At 37.0% G+C, this 24820-nt stretch overlaps 1 protein-coding gene across 2 annotated transcripts in view; it reads left to right on the top strand.

Moving 5' to 3' along the window:
• LOC123310798 (putative uncharacterized protein DDB_G0277255) overlaps positions 1-24650 on the top strand; it is a 46181-nt gene extending 21531 nt beyond the window's left edge. For both annotated transcript variants that reach the window (XM_044894458.1, XM_044894459.1), the window contains exons 3-10: positions 1729-1786; positions 19010-19164; positions 19233-19428; positions 19488-19746; positions 20259-20446; positions 20581-20790; positions 20883-21037; positions 21093-24650. In XM_044894458.1, the coding sequence (XP_044750393.1) occupies positions 19024-19164; positions 19233-19428; positions 19488-19746; positions 20259-20446; positions 20581-20790; positions 20883-21037; positions 21093-22562 (2619 nt within the window). In that variant the 5' untranslated portion in view covers positions 1729-1786; positions 19010-19023 and the 3' untranslated portion in view covers positions 22563-24650. The remainder of the gene's footprint in view (positions 1-1728; positions 1787-19009; positions 19165-19232; positions 19429-19487; positions 19747-20258; positions 20447-20580; positions 20791-20882; positions 21038-21092) is intronic.
• Positions 24651-24820: the final 170 nt, after the last annotated feature.

Here is a 24820-nt window from a genome sequence, read left to right as displayed (position 1 = left end):
CTTCAATCCTTTCAGTGCTATAAAGCGCAAAACCGAATATACAGGGTGAGTCCTTGACTTGTACAAATATTTTGACAGTAGAACACTTTTTTCCTGTACCATTTTTTCTGAATAATACACGTCTGGTTTGAGGTGATTGTTGCGAGATCCAGATGATCCAGCATCATAATTTCTCAATCGCAATTTGCCGTGCGATAATAATGCTGTTAGCGAAGGAAACACAACGCCTACACGTTTGTTCAACTTCAAAGAGATCAACCATTTCCTACTAATTAGCTGCATTTAAAAGTGACCGTTCGGAATTCTTCCTCACCTTATATCTCAGAGCCAATAACTCCTTCATCCTCCCAGCTGACAATAATTAATAAACCTTCTCTCGACCACGTTCGTGCAGCTCCATTAGCAGCAATTCATCAGTTCCAATGTTACGGGATACACGAAAATGCGATTAAGTAATTCGAAACCGATAATTCAATTTTATTTATAGCTTCTGGACCCGGAGAATTGAACAATATCGCTATTAAATCATCTGTTTTGCCTTGATCATGTTCGCATAGTTCTCATAATATTGAGATGCATTTCAAGAAGTTCGATATTTCCAATATGGGTGGGATTTTCATGGACGAAGGATTGCTTCACTATTGGAAATGTCTTTTGGGACATTCAGTTCGATATACATATATACAAAAAAGAAGTTTTTCATGGTGGATGAAATGAAAACTAAGTCGATGAAAAGGTTGAGAGTAAACTCAGTGGATACTGTCATTCGTATCTGCGTGAGCCGTCAATTTTTTTTTTTGGTGGCATAATGAGATTTCTCCCTATCTCACATGTGAATTTCTATCGAATTCTGGAAAGCCTTCGGCTTTTGCGTACCTGTAGAATTTAATTCTCAGGAGGTAGCTATCTGAACGCCTGAGGCAGTTGCACTGGACCGTTCAAAAATCCCTAGACAAGCTGCTTTCTCGTAGATCTCCGATGATATTGAACTGACACCGCATGAAATGTATCAAATTACACAATGTAATTAAACCTAGAAATACCTATATTTCATTTCCTTCAAACAAAGGTGACTAAGGACAGAATGCATATTTGACGAATAAATGATAAACTTATTTTATTCCATTTTGACGTTTGACGTCTAAAGACATTATTGAACCGACAGCAACAAGGGTAAGTTGACGTTTACCTATTCGGAGAAATAAAAGAAATTTTAATTCCCCAGTGAAATAAAGTAACATGAGCATGGAGTGGATAAACGTCATCTTGCTCTTGTTTCTATGGATTAAATGAGGCCCTCGCACCTGCTGTATAAATAACTATTATTTTCATTTCTTTTCATATTCCAATTGACATTCGTCCATAGATACTGTATATAGGTTTCATCGAATGTATAACTCGTCAAATAACAAACGGATTCTCAGATATTCTTAGAGTCATTTAGCCTTTAGCCAATTGGAAATAGTTGATGAAGAATGACCTATTGCTATTAAAAATTAGGGTATATTTCAAATTATACGATAACAACCATTACAGAAACCCAAGTCCTCTCATGAAAGTATTTCTCAGGCAGAATTCGATTATAAAATTCTAATCAAATTTCGGTTATGTAGGAACACATAAACGTGTGCGTTCATGTCATTATTATTTACGACATGCATTCCTGCATACCACCGTGAAATGCAACAAACTTTGTGTGACTTTAATAATTTATTCGATTTGTTCCAGGTATTCAACGGGATTTGAGATGGAAGCCCATATGCACGCATATATTTTGAAGTAGTAGGTGAGATATTAAATTTCCAATTGTTCGATCAAAACTATGTATCAAATATTTCAAAATCGCCTCATTCTCCTGTATAAAATTAATATTCTTCTAGTCTCTTTCTACCTGTACATACAATCCTTGTATATTTTGTCTCATGAACATCAAGAACAGCCATGATGGGGATGTTTTGATGAGAAATGTATTTTCAGTATATTCAGTCTTCGGTTTGAGATGTGAAGATTTCCAATGATGAATAAAAAGCAGCCGAGCTTTAATCATCAATTTCGATCGAAAGTGAAGTTTTTTCTCCTTAAACCACGGATCAAATGATCCTGGGAGCAAGTGCCTCGAAATAGTTCATCGAACGAGCTGATTCTAATCGATTTGGCAAGATTTATGTGTCAACTTTCTGCGGAGCGTTCAGCATTTTCCCAATCGTGTGAAGAAACACCTCCGTTTGCCATGCCTGTTTCCAATCGAAAGTCGATCGGAGTTCCTGCATGTCGAGAGAGAATTACCAGGAAGTTCTTCGACAGCAAAAGCAATAATATAAGTACCTACAATAATAATTCAAACATTCAAAGCTTGCGATTAAACCTCACCGCGGTGAGATAGTTCTAGATGAACGCAAGGTCGAATGCCTTAAACAATGGCCTTATCTTTCGTTGCAATAACTCTTCTCTCAATGAAATTGGCACAAGAAATACGGAGTTATGGCCGATGAAACGATATGTGGAAAGTGGGAACGTTTATCATCCACGTTTGTATTATTGTGGAATAATAGACACGTATAGGAAAGAGTGGGCGATGGAGATGATGAACGTAAGAAATCATTTCACGATGGCTTTGTACCGTTGGTCATTCGAAAATTGAGTTCATAATATGAGGTTGAGATATTCCTCATTTCTGCACTACATTCGATGAAACAATGGTTGGTGTAATTAACGCTCAATGGTAATTAATTTTTACTTTCTTCTGGCCTACATATGGTACCTTCTAAGTTGCTTTTTCCAGGTTCTTTTTCATTTCCGGAAAACTATTCAAAATGATCATCATAGCTTACTTCATAGTGAAATATGAAATCTTTAAGTTGCTAAAGACTTCTTTGTCGTGTCCACCAATGAGTCTAAATCTGCAATATACAAGGTGGTTCATTGGTAAATGGGTGGAAGCACTCTGTTTTGTCTTAATATTTTGAGCTGACTGGATTAATTTATTATTAAAATCGCATGCAGTTTGAGAAATACCTTGTTCCCTTTAGTTTTCTGTGTTTTTCTTCAATATCCTATCAAATATAAGAAACTTTGATAAACAGAAGGTTTTTTCTGGTTGGACCTTATTGTTTATCAATTTTTTTCTAGGCCGGACCTGAAAAATAATTAAGTTTCTATGTCAGTATTAGCTAGTGGTTGCGGAGGATAAACTCACCAAATATCATCAAAATATACAGGCTGAGTCTTTGAATCGTACAACATTCTAACAGTAGATTCTTGAGCTCAAAAAATATTTTTTTCCTATGCCTTTTTTCCGATTCGGCCCTGATAAAAAGATTTGGCCATTTTAAATCATCAAAATGAGCTGTGCCATCCATGGAAAAACAAAATTACGTTCAGAATAACTAGCTAAATCTGTGACACTACACATCTTCGGATCTTTCAAAAAGAGATGCATTCGGTCATAGTTTTCGATCAAATACTGGAAATCGGCGCATTATACGAGAAAATATGAAAAATACTTCATCCAATAAATGAAAAACTATATACCGAAATTCATCATTTTCGCTAATACCGTTTATTGGTTAGAACTAAAAATATTTTTTTTCATAGTTTTTCAACATCCTGTATCTTTCAAACCGAGCCGATTCGGAAAAAAATGGTAGAGGAAAAAAGTGTTTCTTTTGACCTCACGAATCTACTGATAAAATATTTGTACGAGTTATATATTAGTCAAAGACTCGCCCTGTTATCCTGACTCACTTCAGTGTCCTCTATTTGCCCTCAGTTTCCGCCCATTTAACAACGAATCACCTTGTATACATACTCATTTCGCCTTTTTTTCTAATAAAATGAACGATTGACATCGAGGAAATAGATGCGTTTAATGGTCCCGGAGTCGCAATGCGTTTGTCGGTGCAAGCGATCAATTTAAATTCATCATTGTCTCATTTTCCAACATCTAATTAAAACGCACAAGTTGAGAAGAGAAATTTCGCCTAGAGTTATACTATCCTATTGAATGCTCACTAGGCGGAAATGTATATAAGCAGATGTACCACTTCGTGTTGATTTCAACAAGGTGGCCCTGGATCAAATCATCATCCCTGAGCACATAAGGTCATTGAACAAATCTTTTTTTGAAGAAGTTGAAGATTCGACTCCTTCTAATACTGATGAGCATATAAGAATATCGATAGTGGTGTGGTGAGATTCATGATATTCCATGAATATCTAATATTCTTTTATTCTCTCCAATCTTGATCGAACTTTCAAATGACCTACCATCAATCACAATATTATAACTTTCTCGATCCGTCTGTCATATTCACCAGAAAATTGCATATTCCAAGAGGAAAAAGACGCCGCGTACTTGACATCGTAATTGCTTTCGTTGAATAACAATAATGAAAATACAATGCAAATAGGATCGGGCTTTAGCTCCTATAATTCGGTGTTATTACTATGAAAATCGCTTGATCATTTTGACGTCTTAATGAATCGTATTGTTTTCGGGTACATTATTATAGGCGTAGATGGATGACAGCGGTACGAAGTGCATTGAAACGTTCTTTATTCTAATGGTAAATACGATAAATAGTGAAATATCGTTAACTATTTGCATCCATCAAGAGATTTTATCGATGAGCGATGAATGATGAGCTTTCACCAAGTCAGAGAAGGAAAAATGGGTTAGATTGATTAACATCTTCATGCAGCCTTATTTATCTATTGTGTGATTGTACAGCCCCATAAAATTCTTGATGTTCAAGTTCAAATGGTATAGGTATGCCGTGGAAACAAACTTTTCGTGCTAATCTATGTGTTTCATCGAAATATTCCATCGAATATGTAAGAACAAAGCGTTAACATGAATGTCTGTCAAAACTGCATTTGGGAAAAAGGCTGCCTTAAATTACTTCTGGGACACGCTTATAGGTTTGAACAAACGCGCAAATGCTGCCTACCCCACGTCAGTTCTTTCCTGGTTTTTTCTCAAAGAAATTTCTATTTTAGTTCGCTCTCAATGCATACCCACCAATGCTTCAATCCCACCCATTGAACAATATGCGTGTACCTACACTTTCGCAATGTTGTTAAACCCAATGGTCCCATTCCGATTCAAGTTTTGTTTACCGTCCTTGAAAATCAACTTTCATATTGTATAACTTTCAGTTGCATTTCTACTTATAGCTGAATACAGGTGATACTGTTGGTAAAGTTCAAGAAGCTCAGAGAGGTGGACAGATCAGCTCATCGTTGGTCATCATGAGGTAACGGGTTATTATTATGGACGATACAGACAAATTATACATATAAAGGAGTATTTTGGACGAAAATTACACATCGGATATTTCTCAAGATCATTATGTTAAATTTGATAGGAGAGACTACTGCCTATGAGAGAAAATTTCACTACAATTTGGTTTGATGCTCATAAACGAAATGTTTCTGAATTTTCTGAATAATAATCTAATATATGCTCATTCGAAAGAGAGCTATGAAAGTCTATGAAAATCGAACAATATAGCACATTAGGGAAAAAGAACAGGGCGTGAAAAAAAGGTACGTGAAAAGGACTCCTTTCCTGGTTTTATTCAATGAGTGTTTAACTCTTTGGCGCTTGTTTCTACGAAAAGGAAGGTTTTCAGTCTAATATACAGGATACAGGATACAGTTATGTATCTGTCAGTCAAGCCATGAACTTAACTTCCGAAGAAATACATTGAAACTATCCTGCAGATCACGCTCAAAATTTGGGAGATCCTTCGAAATGTTAGTTATTTCAGGGCGACCTCTATACTAATTTTCCACAGTTTTAGAGTCCTGGATTACACGAAGAATATGAGAACCACTATCATAATTTTCGTTAATTCCAATGTTTTGAATCATCAAGCATCAAAACCGCCCAAAATTCTGCGAAACCACCTGAAGATACCTCTACTCGCCCACCTACTTTTTGCAAGGATCTGCCGCTTCGATCTACGTCTGAAAGGATGCCGATCTGATGAGAAACTAGTATAATCCGTCAACTTGCAACCTGTGCACGTTCCTACCTAACATTTCTTTCTGGGAAATGATCAGGTAAACAGAAGAAGAAGCGAGGAAAAAATCGCTCGTAGCAATTTAGAGGAACTATCACTCATCATGGACTGAATAATTGCGATGCAATTAGGCGCAGAAGAACAGTTCAGATGCAGTCTAGACAGAACCGCGAACAGGTTTTTGTGTTCTGTTCTTCGATCCTGTTCATATTGCGACACTTTTATTGGTCTGCGTTGCATCATTTAGGATGCTCTTGTTTGGATTTCACCCTCGAAATGGAAGTGCAAACGCAAATTTCAATCTGGAATATCTTCCCTGATATTTATTCGAAACGAGGAAAGTTTGAACCGAAGAAAATCAGCTACCATATTTTTTTTCTTCCAAATATTCGAGGATATTATGAAAAATTCTTAGCCTACTATAGAACCAAACAAAAATTCGATGTCAAAATATTTTATTACTCAACATATTCTCCTCTTAATTGGATACGTTTATTACAGCGAACCTGCATCGTCTCTAGACCTTTAAAAAAAATGTTTCTTCTTGCTCTGCAAAGCAGACCTCCACGGGTTTTATTACCTCCTCGTTGGAAGAAAATTTACGAACTTTTAAACTTCTTTTCAGTTGGGAAAAGAGATGATAGTCGGATGGAGCCAACTCTGGCGAATAAGGAGGGGTGTTCTAGTAATTCAAACCCTAAATCACGAATTTATTGCATGGCAACATGAGATTTGTGTGCAGGGGCGTTGTCCTGCAAAAACAAAACACCTTTGGATAGCTTTCCGCGTCTTTTCACTTTAATTTTTTTCCGTTTAGTGCCAGTAATGTCGAATAGTAATCTCCGGTTATTGTTCTATCCTTATCAAAAAAATCAATCATGATTACTCCATGGCAATCCCATAAAACTGAAGCAAGAACTTTTCCAGCAGATTTTTGGACACGAAACTTCTTAGGTCTTGGAGAACCAGAGTTTCGCCATTCCATCGATTGTTGCTTTTTTTCTGGATCGTAGAAATGTACCCAAGTCTCATCCATGGTAACAATTCGGTTTGAGAAGTCTACATCTTTGTAAAATCGAGCACAGATCGAACGCGATGCTTCTACCCTTGCACGCTTTTGGTCGACATTCAAACATTTGAGGATCCATTTCCAGCAACTTTTCTCATGTCCAAATTGACGTGAACTATATGATGAACGCGTTCGTATGAAATATTCAGTGCTTCAGGTATCCGTTTTAGCCGAATTCGACGGTCTGATAAAATCATTCCATGAACTGCATCGATATTTTCGGGGACTGACACAGAAACTGGCCTTCCCGATCACAATTTCGGTGGTTATTTTCTTTGTTTTATTTTATTGCGTTACTCTGGTTTACTTTTTTGACCTCAAACTTCACACTGGTACTTCTAATGAGTTATTGTTCGTTACTATGGTAACGCAATATTGTCTTTATGCATGGAACTGGTTTAGGCTAACTAGATATCAATACATCCTCGTATGTATGAACTTCATAAATTTTATTATTCAAATGACGGATATCAGATTCCACCTACCTTAAGCAGTATTTATTTCAGCTAATACCGAATGAAAAATGTGGGGTATGCAAAACAAAGTTTCACCTTTGATGATTGAAATGAATATCGAATAGCTATTGCAGTGAATAACCTTACTGGAATAAAACTAAAGACCTGCAGAAATCTATTAATATTCTGCTCGAAACTTCTTTCAATTTGCTCTCATTTGTTTTCATGATTTTCCATCATTCAGTACCTACTGATAAACTGCAGTTAATCAAAATAATCCGGAAGTATTTGAGCTTGTTTTCCCAGTCCTGCCAAGTTGAACGTTCTTCCGAGAAAGAGACCATGTAAGTCTGCAAATTATTGCAATCTTGGTAAGATATTATGTTGGGAAATTCCACAGTCGGGACATTCCCAAAGCACTATACCTGGGGCGCAACTGTTTTTATGAGGTCCGGGAGATGAATTCAATAGGAATAACGATTGACCAGAAAACAGTGTCGACGGGTTCTTACACTTAAAAGCCACCTTGACGAATTGAAGCCTCAAAAATCAGTAGTTTGGCTATAATTCCATCGAAATACAACATGGTCGAATATATTCAGTACGCATGGGTTTGTGGATATGCCAAACCGTTTGGTGACAACGAAAAACTGTGTTTTCCTTGAAAAAATTGCTCCTTACGCTTGAGCTGATAATCTGAAATCATGAACAATAAGATCATCCAACCGTTTCTGGAAAAAAACACACTTGATTGAAACTCTCGAGACTCTTTTGAAGCAGTGTTAAACTTTATGAATTCTTTCTCTGCCATATTTGAAAAACAATATCAAAACAAAACGTTTTTGGTGTAATAAGTAGATAAGGATTCTCTAATTCCTTAGAGGTGCGTTGGTTGATATGCACCATTGTGGTCTGGAGAATATGGAATCTACAAGCAGATCTCCCGTACACTGAATATTGAAATATATTCATCGCAATATCGTGTAAACCCCTCATTATACGGGCGAGAATCTGCGATGAAACCCACACGTTGTGCATGGTGCATAAACCGTGAAGACAGAAACTAACCGGAGGTACCTTGCAGTGGAAAACTTGATCTGAAGGTACCTGTTGCTGTTATGAAATATTCCATAACTTATATCAACCAAAATTGTTGATGCAAAACCTTTTTCGATGAGCGTTACTTCTGTCCTCAACTTCATCCCTTTTGTGTACTGAACTCCCAAGCATCCAAGAGTATAAATCAAGTAATTATTCAGTCAATTTCCCATCAATTTTTTTATAACTTCAGGTCTCCTTATACTTTTCTCCTACGATGCCGTTAAAGTAGGAAGAAAATCAGCAATCCTGAACAGCGCTTAATTTCAGTTATGAGATTCCAACCACCCAGCAATTTCCTTATGGACGTAACCACCAGGCTCTCAAGGTTTTGATAAATCTTGCGATCGTGTTACTTCCCTATTTACGTACAGTAAAGATAAGGCAATACAAATTAGAATGCCTATCGATCTCGTTATAAATGAATTGTCGGAATACTTTGATGATGGACGCTGCGTAGGAAACACAAAAGGAATACGTTATGGTATTATCATGTCTTTATGTACAGAGAGGATAAATACACGTGCAAACATAAATACATAATATGCATTCAGATAAACAATCGAATAATAAATACAGGAAGTAATATTCGATATTATCCTGGCGCATGATGATATTTTGCATCTAACAGTTAAGAATAAGTAATAATTTTCCTACCATATATGTGAACGCGAATTTGAATTCTTCGTGTTTGAATTTGTTATGTCCCATTGAATATCCTGCTTTTCTTATCTGGACATCAATGAAAGTATGAATATATGTATGCTTGTAGCCATGAATATTTCTTTACTATAATCATTATTCGCCTAATGCCATCATCTGGAAGCTGGACATTACTAACTGTGACTTTGAGATTCTGATTTTCATTGCAAACATAAAATTTCAATTGTAGGGGTCCCAAACTTTCGGCCTGTTCCAAAAATTCCCACGGGTAATCTGGGGTTTCGTCGTTATAACATGATACGCATCGTGCTCTTTTACATTTACAAGTTCACACATGAGAGAATATGAAGATTTCCCTCATTTCTGTGGGCTGATGGACTGAATTGAAGAAGGAAGCGACACTTCCTCTACTCATTTCATCAGTTATTTGTTGGATAGTTTGTTCTTCACATTCTTCCACTATTCCCACAACGATTATTTCATGTCATTCTCTTGTAGAAAATGTTGTGAATTTGGTATCAGATATAGAATACCGAAAGAAGCAACAGGTAGTGGGGTATTTTTTAGATTTCCAAAATATCCGCTTCTATATTTCCCTGTCTTCTTATTTCATTCGTGGGATTCAGATGAGAAAGCTGATTGATTAAGCCACATACCACTACTGAAGCCAAAATTGGCAGTGTCGTACCTTTTTATGGGGGTTCACTCTTATTCCATTCAATGAGTAACGAGATGAAAGTTCTGATAGGTATCCATTACCAAATTGGACAAGCATGCTCTGCCGTCTCTCTGTGTAGATATTCCACGTGATGATAATAGTGAATTTTCCAACCTAAATTAGGCATCTGATTCGATATGTAGCGTTGTTTTGTACGTGAATACCGAAGTTTTATTTAAGTGGAGAGAAGAGGTATGAACTCACTCGTGTTTGTTCATTCCGAGCAGCTTTTGCACCGAAGGTCAAGAACGGTACCTTTATGGAAACTTATTTTTAGACAAATATGCATATTACGACATGCCAGATTAATCATCCATGGCTGTGTCGGCGACTACAAATGAGTATGGAGATGTTGCCATAGATAGTTTATTTGAGCACCAAACCACTCCCTTGCCACTTCGCTGCCTTTGAAAGTGATCGTTAAGGTTAATATCTCGAGGGAAGATTACACTCTTCATCGGTGCTGTCCTCATGCCCTTCCTGGGAATGATGGAGGACTCGATATACCGCGTCTTCCAGAGAGTATGCATCGAAAACTCGAACCACATTCCATAAACCTGTGTAGTCTTGTACAAATAATCAATTCAAAGAAATTTTAGTTTATGTCTTTAAAAAACAGTGTAAATCTTTGACTCGTAAAAATATATCAACAGTAGATTCTTTATGTCAAAAGAAACACTTTTTTCCCATACCATTTTTTTCTATTCGGCCCTAATAAAAAGATATAGCCATTTTGAGTTTTCATAATGTGCCACCCCTGGAAAACAAAATGTCCTACAGAATAACTAGCTAAATCTGTGTCACTACACATCTGTGGATCTTTTAAACAGAGTTCTATTCAGCCAAAGTACCTAATTTTTCAAATATCACAGAAGTTTTTTAAAATCGAATTGCCCGAAAACGGCGCCTTATAAGAAAAAATATGAAGAATACTTTTATTTCACAAAACGTTTAAATCTTCATTGGATAGTTTCAAGAGTTGAGTTCTTTGAATTTTTGGTATTTTTATGGTACGTAATGGTCATTATGAGAAAACTGGAAGACGTGGGTGATATCTTGTGTTCGAAATAGATTCATCAAATAAATGAAAAATTATATTCCGAAATTCATTTCATTCGATGAAACCGTTTGTGACATAAAAGTAAAAATAACATTTTTTTAATGGTTTTTCAACAGCCTCTATCTTTTAAACCGAGTCGAGAATCGTCAAGAATCTACTGTTAAAATATTTCTACGAGTCAATGACTCACCCTGTATATGTATAGAGCCCTTCAGGTTGGAAATGATAAGGAATCTATGGGGACCCCAAATTTAGTCCAATATCTGCGTAAAATTGTGAGATTACACCTTCAATAACCTCATCGACTTGAAAAAATACAAGGAATGGTTTCGAGTCTCCGATCAAAACAACAAAATGGCTTGTCATGACATCTGGGGGCTTAAAAATGAAGGAAATCTCTCACTTACTCCACTGATTGCGGGTCGATCTGCCGTTTTATTATACGAATCAATTTGTTCTTGAATCTCGCTTGATTGAAGAGCAATTTGCGTTAATCATGGTCAGTCCAAGTCTTCACGCTCAGAATGATTTACATGACCGACATACTCTCAAGAGTCCCAAGATGTCGTGGTTGACTGGTCCGGATGATTAATAGAAAGGATGCAGATCAGGGGTTACGGTAGAGCACCGATATTTGATGGATACGACCTGCAGAGTTCGATCTTGACAAGTTCATTTTATGGCGCGGGTAATGAGAGAAACCTGTGTAACCCCGCAAGGAACATGGTAGGGTCAAGTTCAGGTGAACTTCATGGGGTTTATAAGGCACGACAATGTGTGGAATTTCGAAAAATTATATTTGGACCATTTTTAAGGTCTATTCCACTTCCCTTCAACATTGAGTAAGGTTATAGGTCATATTTAGGGACAACGCACATTTTTGAACGATTAGCTATAATATGTTAACAAGCAAAATTGCGGAGCTTCTTCGAAGAAGCTCGACTCTAAGAGCAAAAAATGAATATCCACTTTCATTGAGGAGTGTACTATTCTGGCTATTCTGCAAGACCAACTAGGAATACAGAAAGTAATAGCTCTTGTCGAAGTTGTCAACAATGCTAAAGTACCTTGTAGATGCTTGATGATATCAGCTCGTATAAGATACCTACACCCCATTTCGAACAAAACATGAGAGGAAAGTTCCTGCAAACCAACAGGCTCCAGACCAGTTTCAACACCCACTCTCCAATAAAGGCACATACCCTTCGTGTGAAATGAAGACGTCTGACCTTGCTCTTGATCTTGATACCGATAGCAATCTTCCATTATAGCAAAAAAGGGGAGCGGCAAAGTAGCTCTGGTTTTAATTACCTTCGGTCTGTCTTCTGAGGAAGTCGTCCACCATTAACACGCTCTCACATTTTACGATTTAACGGTTGATGATCCACTGAACTAATAGGATATCTTTCATTATCCTAGTCGAGAATGCCGAGCAGAGGTTGTGATGGTCCTTTTCCTCCTTTTAGGTCGTATTAGTCAAGGTATCTCAGCAGTTTATGGCGATTGTTGTACTAAAACAAATTATATATGTAAATCCCTACCTGGTGTGGTTGTAAAATCGGAAACAACAGACCAGAAGAGTTAACTAATGAGGATATATGCTAGGCGGTATGATCTTGGGTCAAGAATTGACTTGTCCAGGGTCTGTCTGTGAAGGTGAAGGTACTTTGCATATGGAAAACCACATTTCTGTGTATCGGAAGACAAATATTTTGTTGTAATCATACAAGAAGTTCGGAGGGCACAGATAATATGTGTATTTCTTCTAGTTGGGTATTGAGCATTCTCTACAGGAGATTATCAATTTCCGGTCTAACTTAACAATTATCATCTATCTTCAGAAATAGTAACAATGCATTCCTGTTATGATAATAGCGCAGAATAAATTTCACACTTGAATGAATTGATTACACTAAAAATTAAATCGTTTGCTTGGCATATGTTGATGCAAATATAACGGTGAGCTGTTAACGGAATGCCTACATAATGAAGATTTAAATTTCTGTTATTGTCAAGAAATCTGCGAATGTGGGGCACCTTTTTAAAACAAACAATGATTATAATATTGAAAGATGTGGGAAGGTGAAATGAAAATGAATAAGTGGTTCAGATATCTCATATCCTTTTTAGAATTTCGATTTAATTATGAAAGGTACTATGGAGCATCCAACCCCAATACACTCAATGGAGGATTTGGGTCTATGGCCCATTTCTCACAATAAATTTTCATCGCCCCCTTTCTCCCATGAGAATGACAACGATTATGAATTTATTGTGACATTGTAGAAGAACTTTATATAACCAATTTTTATTCGAAGTAGTATTTATCAATAGCCAATACTTTTCCTACTATTCCTGGCAGGTTTTAAAGACCACCTTGCGAAAAACTCTTCATTTTTTGAGGCTCACCATCAAGACACCAATTTTCGAATGTTCAGGCAGACCAATCAAGTGTTTCGGAAGATGTTCTGTAAAACATTCAAGAACCTCGGCTTCTTTGATGAATATTCATCCATTGGATCATCTACATATGCATGGCGAAGTGGATTAATGACTTTATAAAGGAAATGAAAAATCCAAACGAAACATTCTCACGTCCATCAAAATTATAGGATATCTCGATCGTTCATAAACCCTAGTAGGAAATAAACACCTTCGCAAACGTGTCCCAGCTTTCTTCACCCATGGGTGTTAAAATATAATAATCATTTGCAACATGAATATTAATCGTGCTTCTTTCGTTAATTCGTATTATTAAAAAGTGAGATTCTCATTCCGGTATAGCATTCATGCTCGAGGTAGCAAATTCAAGGGGATTCCTAAAATTTCGTCACTAATTCGTGATGCAGTCGGTTTTCACGTTATGCTCTTCGTGTTTAGATTTTCCTCGAATAATAACATCATTTCTTGTTTCCTAGATCTTGAAATTGCGAAATGTCGATATTAATGATACAGGTGGAAATCCATAGATTGTAATCGAAGGATTCGAAAGATTTATGATTCTCTGTGTATGATAGAGGTTGCCCAAGTATTTAAAAGATAGTTATAGGTGAGACGGAATATACTACCATTATTATTGATCAATCTGAATCCTGCTGATATACCCAAATAAAAAATAACAAATATTCGTGATCCACTCTGTAATTTATTGTAAAAATGTATTTAAGCATGAATTTCTTCATAGTTTTATTAGAACAATCGATGTTGAGCTTTCGAAATCGAATCGATCCCGATTTATATACAGGGTAGGTGAAAAAAGCCACTCTAAAACCAAGTAATTCAATGGAGAAATGCGAATCTAGTGGCATCACTTCAAAGGTCAGGCTCAGAGGTATTCAGGGTATTTTCGAGTTTGTTAAATTCATTCGGAAATAACGTCATTCAAGAATGTAATGTTTCTAGGAATAATCACCAGTCCCCATTCGAAAGGAAATAGAAGAACACCCAAAGGCAGCGAAACAATCTCAAAAATTCCCGGAGACAGATCGTTGATCTGAAATTGATTTATTTCGTACCTTCTCAGTGCTGCCAACAAAAGGGAAGCAAGACTGTAGGCGGCTCATTCGAGAGGAGATATTAGATCTCATTAATTTACAGTTTGGCTCATTGAACCGAGTGTATTATTAGCACAACACTGTCATCTCGGCTTTCTTCAATATCCAATGGAATGTCCATTTCCCTCGAATAACTTCGAGTGTGAAGGGTATTGCACTTATATCTTTAATCGATTCAATTTTTTACGGTTTTGATTGTATATCGACTCAGTAAATTTGATTTCACAGATTCCTTCGAAAGCGATCGTTTACTTCTATTTCTTCACCAATTATCCGGTAATGAAATTGATTTTCATGGCTTTCTATTTGTGAAGAGGCATGTGAATATATTTCTTGAATCTGTTTATTGGTGCAAGTGGTCCTAATATCGGAAAGAGCAAAGAGCAAGACAATGAATTTAGGAGCATTGTTCAAAAACCTCTCTAGAGTGTGAAACACTTCAGAAGAAACTATTTGTGACCATCGTTCAATATTGACAAAATGGCGAATGCGCTCTATGTTCTTTCGTTTTGGCAAATCTTCACATCAATCTTTCTACATCATTAATTTATATATGACATTCCGAATAGCAAATATATGTGAGGTTTAAGGTCCAAGATGTCGTAGAAAAGTCAACAAACGTTGGTAAAAATATAAAACATATGCTCAGAGGTTTCTATTGTCTGTAGTGGCCCAGAAATTGTTACAAAATATGACATATCCACAGAGATTGTATATTTTATTCAATTTAAAATTGCTCATTTTATAAGAGGTCAGTTAGATCCTAATACATATCGATGTTGCCAAATAAATTACCCAAAAGTTATCTTGAAAACAGAAGAAAGGTTCTTACTTTTACATTTGGATATTGTGCATACAGATTGATTGATCTTGACATTTAATTAGTACCATAAAAATGCATTTAGACTTCTAACAAAGAGAATCTGAATAAATGAAGTCTTTCATGTCAGCAATCGAGTGTTTATTTGGTATATTTCGAAATACACATATCAGAAACCATCTTCCATACGACCTATTTTCAAATCCTTTTATATTTCATTCCAAACGCGTCACAGTATTCTCTTCTGGTCACGACAAAAATGAGAGAATAATACGTGGGTATACCAATAGTATGATTTCTCCTATTCTCCGTCTGAGAAAGAGAATTGATTGAGCGATTCTATTGTCCAGGCAATAAGCCTTGTGATTTTTATTTTGTATAGGTGCAAATCACTTACAAAGGACCCTCCGTGTGGTTAATATTCCATTTCATCTCACTGATACAGTAATGAGGATAATAATGGTTCTATTGTGCAGTCCTATGAATTATCAGCGAATTATATTGGTGCCAAGCATTTTGTACATTGTTATCTATATTTGGGGCAAGATCATAGTTTTTCTTGAGTTTTATTACGTAACTATTCAATATTCTATAGATTCTATAGTATGTCTTACGCAATGAGAAAAAAGACTCTAGACTCCCAATGGATAATTTTTACATATTCGATTCAACCATCAATCAAGTTTAGTAACTTGGTCACCAACTCCTCCAAAATACAATTTTGTTGGCCATCTTTTTTCGTAGTTAAAAAATAACTCCAATCGAAGTTGTATATATACTTCTGGTGAACAAAGAGTTTCCCATAGAAAGGTATCATCAACAATATGCGTGAAACAGTTCAATACAAAATGAACAATTACCAACATTTTTTTTCTGTAATGATAGACCAAGAAAAAATTATGCATACAATTCCCAGACGCTTTCGCGTATTATCGTCCGAAAGAAAGTGATCTCATATTTTGATTGATTGAAAATTTGGAGCACGATTCCGTCAAAATTCTGGTGAATGGGTTGTGCCTTAACCATAATAATAGCTTGAAACGTCTAATCGATTGCATGATTGTTACTTTGTGATGGATATCGATTGCCCGAAGGAGATGGCTATCAAGGTATCAATAACAATATTCATTAGCAGCTAATCAAGATTCTTCCCATGTCTATCAGTTTTGATGCTCTGAAACAAGTACGAGATTTCTATTTTTCAATCGATAGCGAATCCATTCATAGGAAGAGTGCTACTGGGAACAAAATCCATTATTGCTAAGCTGATAATTGCAAGGAACTACTTTCGATTTTTACTCTTCATACCGACTTGATCTGAATGGAATAGACTCAGGTGCAGAGTAATTTCACTACCAGTTCAACAAAAGAAATGAATGTGTACTTGAGTGAACGACAAAACTACAATAGTGTACCATTTTGAAACTACATGTTTGAGATAGGCTACTAACTCATTCAACTATTAATAATTTATCGAGTTTTTCGAACTGACATACGGGATAATTGGGATAATTAATAATTATAAGTATCTCAAGAAATCAGAGATAATATCTGATGTATGAACGGAAAAATCTTTTCAGCACAACCAATTTATTACATAATATATTCAATAATCAATTACAAAATGCTACGGTTATTTAAAACTGACTAATCTTAATGACATCTACACACTGCGATTATAATTGAAACGTTAATATCATTTCATCATATTATTACGAAGTATTTTGTGTACACTAACAAATTATTCTGTCAAAAACCTAATTTTACTCTCCCTATTTTGATTTATATCTTTTCCATCGAGTCTGAAGTAGTAGAATGCTAATTTTATCGAGCGCATTTGATTCTGTACAGTGGCAGTTCCATGAGTGATTCTTATTTGAGAGGGTAAATAAAATCATTCTCTCAAGGGCAACTCTTCTAGTAATAAATTTCGAAGGTCAACTTCGACAAGCGTATATCCCAAAAAAAGCATTGTAGATCTAACTGTGATAAATATTCTGAAAGAGCAGGGCGTTTACCCTTATTCTTTCACAAAATTCTAGTGTAGATGGGGCTTCAAATGTGTAAGTAAGGAGATATCCTATGATGGTTTGGAATTCGATAGCCAATCTTTCACCAGTGTCACTTTCCCGTGACAAATCCAGATGAACAACAGGAGAAAACACGAACTATCGTCTAATCAGTTTAGATATTATTAATGTTTATTGAAAAATAAATATCGGATTTCATATGGGAAACTATTATACAACTGTGAAGGTATAGAGAAAAAATTATTTGCTTCAATGGTCATTTTCTCTGTATTGGTTTCCTATAATTAATCTCCCAATAGAAGATCCGAATATCAAAATTCCACATCATGAAATTTCACCGTAGGATTCTTTTGGATCTGAGTTGAGTGTGCTAGAAGTTCGTTTTTGAAGCACCCTGTATACTGTGAAATCAAGTTCAATGCACCACAGTCTAGGTAGATTCAACGTGGACTCGAAGAACAGCCTGTTTCTGGACATAGTGCATCGATATCAAAATCCCGATAAATAATGGAATTATACTTGCAAATGTAGCAGCAGCGGTAGTCAATGACTGCATAAGTAGTTCCTTATTATTCCGGAGGTACCTAATAATATACAAGAAATTGAAAACTGTGAGATCCTATCGAGACACCATGTTTGTATATGGTGAAAAACATCAACTTTTCAATCTTTTAGATGAATAATTGCATCGCCAGCATAAAGGCCTGTGGGTTATTCGATTCGCGGGTAATTGAATGATTCATGGGTAATTTGTTATTTTTTTTGATAAATGTTCTATGAATGGTGTCCACTTCCTCCACTCGATATGCAAATCAGAAGCGTGTTGTCTCGTTAAATGATATTGAATTGTGGTCGAGCTCTTTTGCAAGAAACTTTCAAGCTATTAATGATGCAGATAATTTCTCTAGGAAATACGGAGATAGAGTTGTGTGGACAATGAATTGTTATATTATATTATGTGTATTCCATAAAATGAAAATCACAAAGTAGGTACTGCCTCTGAAGGTAGAATTTCTAACAACCCTAGAAAAAACGTATTTCACTTCAATTATCGATCTTTTTTTGTTGCTTCTGCCAATTCGTCATAAATATTCATAAACTCACCTGTTTTTAATACAAGTGATTTTAATAATATTCATTGGTTGAGTCATCTTTCAGATGAATAGGAATAAATGAATGAAATTCCGGCATCTTAATAGATATTGCAAAAAATCATTCAAATCACAAACTCAACCTTGAAAATCTCTTCATATTATCATTTGAGATACAGGTGTGGCGTAAATCCCGCACGATAAAACCGTTAATTTTTCCTCAGAAACATTTATTGACAGATCCTTTTTACTAGCAATTTAATTCCACCGTTATAGGATCGAGTCACTTTTTCCTCAAGATCCACCCACCTCCTTTTGATGAGTAATCACTAGAACAGGTTTCGAGTTGAGTCAAAATATGAGTTCAGTTTTTTCTCGCTCTCGATTGGTATAAAAATCCAAATTTAACACCCATTTCGTTACAGGATGGTCACCTAAAATGGATCTGAATTATAAAGGTGCACGATGTCAGAGTCGACTTGCGCTACATCAATGTTTAGCCATAGTTCTGAGGAAAGAAGGTTGCCAAGGTGATCCTGGCGATTTTTGGATGTACGAAAATGGATATCCACTGTTTCAGGTGAATATAACGAAGATAAACCTTCTAATTTGAAAACCATTTCAAAGAAAAACTTCATTGCAATCTAGGGTCTCCTATCAGCGAATGCTGTATGCTGGTGGAATACCAGTTTGAGTAGTGCAACGAAAACTCTGGAGTATAAGGGCTATGTCAATCCAGGTGCTTTACTGGTCGGATCTGAGCCATGCTCCTTGGAGATACTCAGAAACGCTTGGGCAAGAAGGGTGCTCCAACCCCCACAGGGATACCAGATAGTGGCCTTAGGTAAACTTCTAACTTCTAACACGTATCAAATGGTTAATCTATCTATAATCGTATCGTAGAGGAAATCGAGGGTTGTTATGTGAAACCAATCACCCAGACCCAATGGACACCATTACCAGAAGCTGTTTGTGCAGTTATACTGAGGCTGTCCAGTCAAGGGAAACCGGCTGGGATAGAAACGATAAGGGAGTCCCTGTATATGGTTTTTCCCCATGTTTCACCACCCAGCGAGCAAGTTTTATACGATACACTCGCGCAACTCACAGCAGAGAAAAAACTTTACCACACAGCTAATGGCTACTTCATTGTTACGCCAGAGTGAGTATACAGAGATGCTTACATTCTTTCACAGAAGAAATTTTTCAAATTTGTCTTCATTTTTACACTTTTTCACGTGTGATACAAAAATTACGTAGTTAGAGATAAGACTACCTACAATCAATACCCGATTCGAATAAATTTATGCCTCTATAGTTGTCAGAAAAGCTATCAATGCCAGTTAAACGAATATTTGTTTATTGTACCTACTTTGTGTTACAATATGATCATTATTCTGTTAATGCGTGATATTTCGTGTAGTTAATAGGTACAAGCTTGCTTGCTGAACCAAAACTCATATACGATCATGTAATATATTTAATTTTGTATCGATTAGTCTGCTTATTCACAAGATTATAGGTAGTATCTTAAGCTTTTGATTAATTTATCGGAGAAATTCCATATTCTTGAATTACGAATGGGTTTTATGCTGATATATCTTACTATACCTTTTAGAAGCATAGGATTGACGGTACCAAAATATCCTGATTAGGTATAAACTTCGTTTTTAGGAAACGGAGATCGAGAAGTCTCTCAAGGGGAGGCAAGAGAAGAACAATAGATGAAAATCATGGTAAAAGCATGCTTCTCAGTACAGAAGAAGCAATAGCTATAGTTCACGGAGAAATGTCAACAATAAGAGATGGTAATATTACACACCAATGCATACAGACAAATCTGGCCGATGTTATAAGTGGAGGTAGGTATAAGGATAAGGATAGTAATGTTTATTGATCCAAAAATCTATGTGATATGGCATTCATGTTAATGAAAAATTGTTTTCAAATCGAGCGGTAACGTTTAAAACTATTATACAGTGAGAAATCTTTTCAGGAAATGCTAGCGACAAAATACTGTATGCCAGACCTGGAAAATACCACTCGATCCATTCCGGGAGAAACCATGATGGAAGGAGCTCCTTCAAGCTCTGGAGCTCGAGCAGGAGGATCAGGAGATCAGCATCCACCAGGACTTTGGCGAAAAACTACCACGATACCAGTAGTAGCACAGATGGACCCCACAGTGATACATCTCCAACTCCAAGTGAGTAACAATGCAGTGAAATTGAAATGATTTATCCCATTTGGCCAATGACATCAGTTTTTACTCCAATTAATGAGATATCTTACCCACAGAGAAAAGTTCCCTGTTCTCGAGAATATTCAGGAAGTCGAAGAGGTCGCAATGCCACATCCAGCACAATGTCAATGGCCAGTATCCACCAACAGAATGGTTCAATTCTAAGGCTGTTCACTTACACAGCATCGGCACTCAGACCTTATGCGAAACGGTAAGCTATCCAATAGATGATTTTTGGACAGCCAAACTTTTTCCTCTTCTTACAGGAGTCCATACTGCCATACGATACCTATGAAAGTAGCCTGCCACGTTCAGCAACTCTCCCTAGGAGACAAAGACGTCGGTTATCCGGCGATCTGGCATACATGTCTTCCTATGCGTCCAGAGAGAACTCACCCATCTCCAAATCAGCGACGAACACCATGCCTAGCACCCCAGTGAAGTATTCATCGAGAAGCAGGGACAGCTCAAGGAAAACCAGCCGTTTGAGCCTGCACAAAACCTCCAGCATCCAAGAGGACAACGAGAAGAAGGAAGAAACGGAGTTTAAAAGTGAAACCCCCAATTCTAGTGAAGTTTCGGTGAATCGGACGTTAGGACCCGATAAAAAATGCGAGGAAAGTCCAACTCTGCTCGCGACAATCCCGAACAAGAGCTTGATGCAGGTGGATAACAGCGGTCCTTCCAGCATCGAGTCTCACCGTAGCTCTAGAACGGGAAGTTCGGTCGGGAGTGGACCATCTAGTGTCGAATCTCACAAGACGGTGATACCCAACAATTCCCTGGTGAATACGAAGTCGTCCCCGTCAAAAAGTTCCCCGAAGAAAGACCTTAAAAGTAAATTACCAAAGACCGTTTGTAGCGCCATGCCGCAGAGTAGTTCTTTCGTGCTAGAAGTGACAACCAGTCAAGGGAACTCTGTTACGAGTTCAAAAACCAACACCAAAACCACGGCGACCATAAACAACGTGGCTGGGGGTGGGAATACGAAGATTTTCGTGCAAAATTCTCCGGTTAGATCAGTGATAACCTTCAAGAACGGTCAGAGCGATCCTAACCCCAACCTGGTCATAATCAACGGTACAGAATCGAAGGCCTCGGAGGTTGAGGCATCATCTTCCTCGAAAAACACGAACCATTTGAACGACCCTGCTACTAGTTTGAACAATTCGAAGGATAATTCAATCAGCGAGAACTCTAAAGATGTACCGTTCAACACGATGAATAATAACCGTAAACTGTCGCTTCAACTTCCGTCGAAGGAAAGTTTGAGTTACAACAATTTGATCAAGAACGTCTCCAGTAAATTTCCCCCAAACTCTAGTACCGATTCGCCGATCAACAACACTTACAAAGATTTCGCGAAGAACTGTATATATTTGAGTACGCCGCCTAGTCCGACCAAAACCACGGATGCTTTTCCGTCCCCTGGCAATGTTTTCATCGAGAACGAGTTGGACAACAAGCTGACTCTAGAATCGCAAAAGATCGAGAAGAATCTTCTCGGTTCCGAGCCCAATATCTATTGTAAGGAGAAGACGTTTGCCAAAAACGGGACAATAGAGGCCTGTCCCAGTCTGAACGATTTGACGTTCAATTTTACCAGTTTGGCGGCGCAAAAAATACTGAAAGGCGTCAGTATTAACAGTGTTGATACCTTAGTCGAGCTCAGCATGGCTAATGGAGAAAAGCAAAATAACTGTGATGTGGTTCATACGGACTTCGGGATTTTCTGAAAGGTTAGGTTAGTCCTAAGAGATCAAACTATTTTTTCATGACGATGTGTGTCTTAAATATTTCCAGTAAACACCAGTTTTATAAGAAACAATTCGAATTTTCCAAAGGCTAGTGATATCTAGATAGCGGGCTAGCAATTATCGATGATTCCACGCAAATTTCTAAATCCCGATCGATAGGTAGATTCCTGCCCAGAATTGGAGCTGATTTCGAGCTCCAAGAAAACACTGAATGATTAAAGATTTGAGTTAAAAAGTTCTGTGTTTTCATTCAAATTCCCCAAACAGAATATCTTCTCAGCGGAGTTCAAACTAACTAAGAGTGATAAGAAAGTATAACACTGTTTCGCTCTAGATGCGTCGTACAATGAAAGGCCTGTTGAATTCGTCCAAAGTAATGGTGAAGTACAAATCATTGCACTTAGAATAAACCGACACTTACAATAGCACTTCAATAAACTCCAGACAAAATATTCTACTTTGCATTGATTTCCAATAAGCTGGATTTTCGTCCAAGTCTTAAGACAGGTCCACACTACTCGTGTTCCTGCTCGTGCTCGCCCTTCTAATAGGCTGCTGTGGCTTTTCTGACTTCTATCATTGTCCATTGCTTGTCAAGCTTTAACTCGCGAGGTTTCGCTTCATGTGCAGGCTTGTCGTCGTCCACATGAGGTTTGAGTCACCCTTTTCTTTGATATACCGACAACAAGCTTGTCTTTCGGCCCGAGGTATCGTCCACTTTACTGGCAAGCCACCCGAGTTACATAAACACAAGCACGAGCAGTGTGGACCGGCCTTAATTGTGGCTCCGCTTGTTGTTGGTACATCAAAGGAAAGGATCGCTATGCTTGACGAGCCACTCGTGTCATGTGAACGACCAAAAGCCTGCAAATGAAGCAAATCCTTTTAAGTCAAATCGTGGACATTGATAGACGAGACAGACGAGCCACACCAGCCTACTAGACAAGCCCAAGGCGAGCGAGCACGAGCACGAGTGGTAGTCCTTTAGGTTGATTCAAATACTACGTCAAAAGTCTCGATCGATTCCGCTTGTGCGTTGGTTTTATCCGACGTAAACTGTCAGAAATTTTGGTTTTTCGAGTATATCGCTGAAACAGTGGGTGCTACTGGAAAAATGAACGGGAGTAAATTTGTAAGTCTTGAAATTCTCTACAAGAAACGTATCAATACTTTTTCTCCTAAGGGCCGCCCTTCTCGAGTTATCGTGATTCCAAAATGTTGGGAATTCGTACTTCTGACTCTTCTGAGGTCGGTCCTTTTTTTACCAGGTTTTTCCAACCATAAATTTCGATTGAGAGAATATAATGATATTTCATCCATTTCACGATTTTTTACCTCTGACCTCGGATCAAAAACAACGCACAAGCAGGGAAATATTTGTAACGACATATTAGAAACCTATACCACAATCTAGCTTGTTGGGAATTCATGTAAACTAGTTCTTTCGACTATTCTGACTGGACTAAATTTTAGTAACTTTCAATTCCTTTGAACACCATTAATCAGAGGTGAAAATTGTTTACGAATATGTACGAAACTTTATGTATAAATATATCAAACTAACGATTGACAATGAGAATAAGAATAAGAACATTTTACAACGCCAATAGTAACTTGACCCAGAGCTTATTAATCGTAATTATCAATCACCACTTTATTGAGAATAAATAATCAATTAAAACACTATGCTACCTTTCACAAGAAAGTTAGTTTTAGTTTTTTTCATATAGCCATGCGACTACACCAAGTTTCAATAATCCTAGTCTTCCTGTAAAGACGAAAAAACGGCACACAATTTTTAGAAGAATCGCTGCCATAACCTTTGTACCAATACATATAACTTGAATATATTATTACTAAGTCAGTTTTATTTCTTCTACAGAAGATACTATATATGATAGTAATCACAGCTTTGAAAATGTGCTATTTCGATTTATTTTTATGTATATTATACTTATTGAGTCTTCATATATCAGAATGCCACTAAATATATAGGTACACATTTTTTAATGATCTGTATTTGAAGTTGTAAATGATGAACTATGTAAATAAATGATGGCTTGGTTATTTACGTTTATTTTTCTTCAGTAAAGTGAACAATGGGTGATATACAGGGTGTAAATGAATAGTTGCGAAAAATTTAAGGGTGCCTGATACCTTGTTAAAAAATATATTGCGAGTCTTTCACATAATTTTTTTTTTTTTTACCAGAGCTCCTAGTAGATACAGCTCCCTGA

Source organism: Coccinella septempunctata, chromosome 4 (genome assembly GCF_907165205.1).
Source record: "Coccinella septempunctata chromosome 4, icCocSept1.1, whole genome shotgun sequence".
In the NCBI taxonomy this organism is placed as follows: Eukaryota; Metazoa; Arthropoda; class Insecta; order Coleoptera; family Coccinellidae; genus Coccinella; species Coccinella septempunctata.
This window is presented reverse-complemented; position numbering and strand designations above follow the sequence as displayed.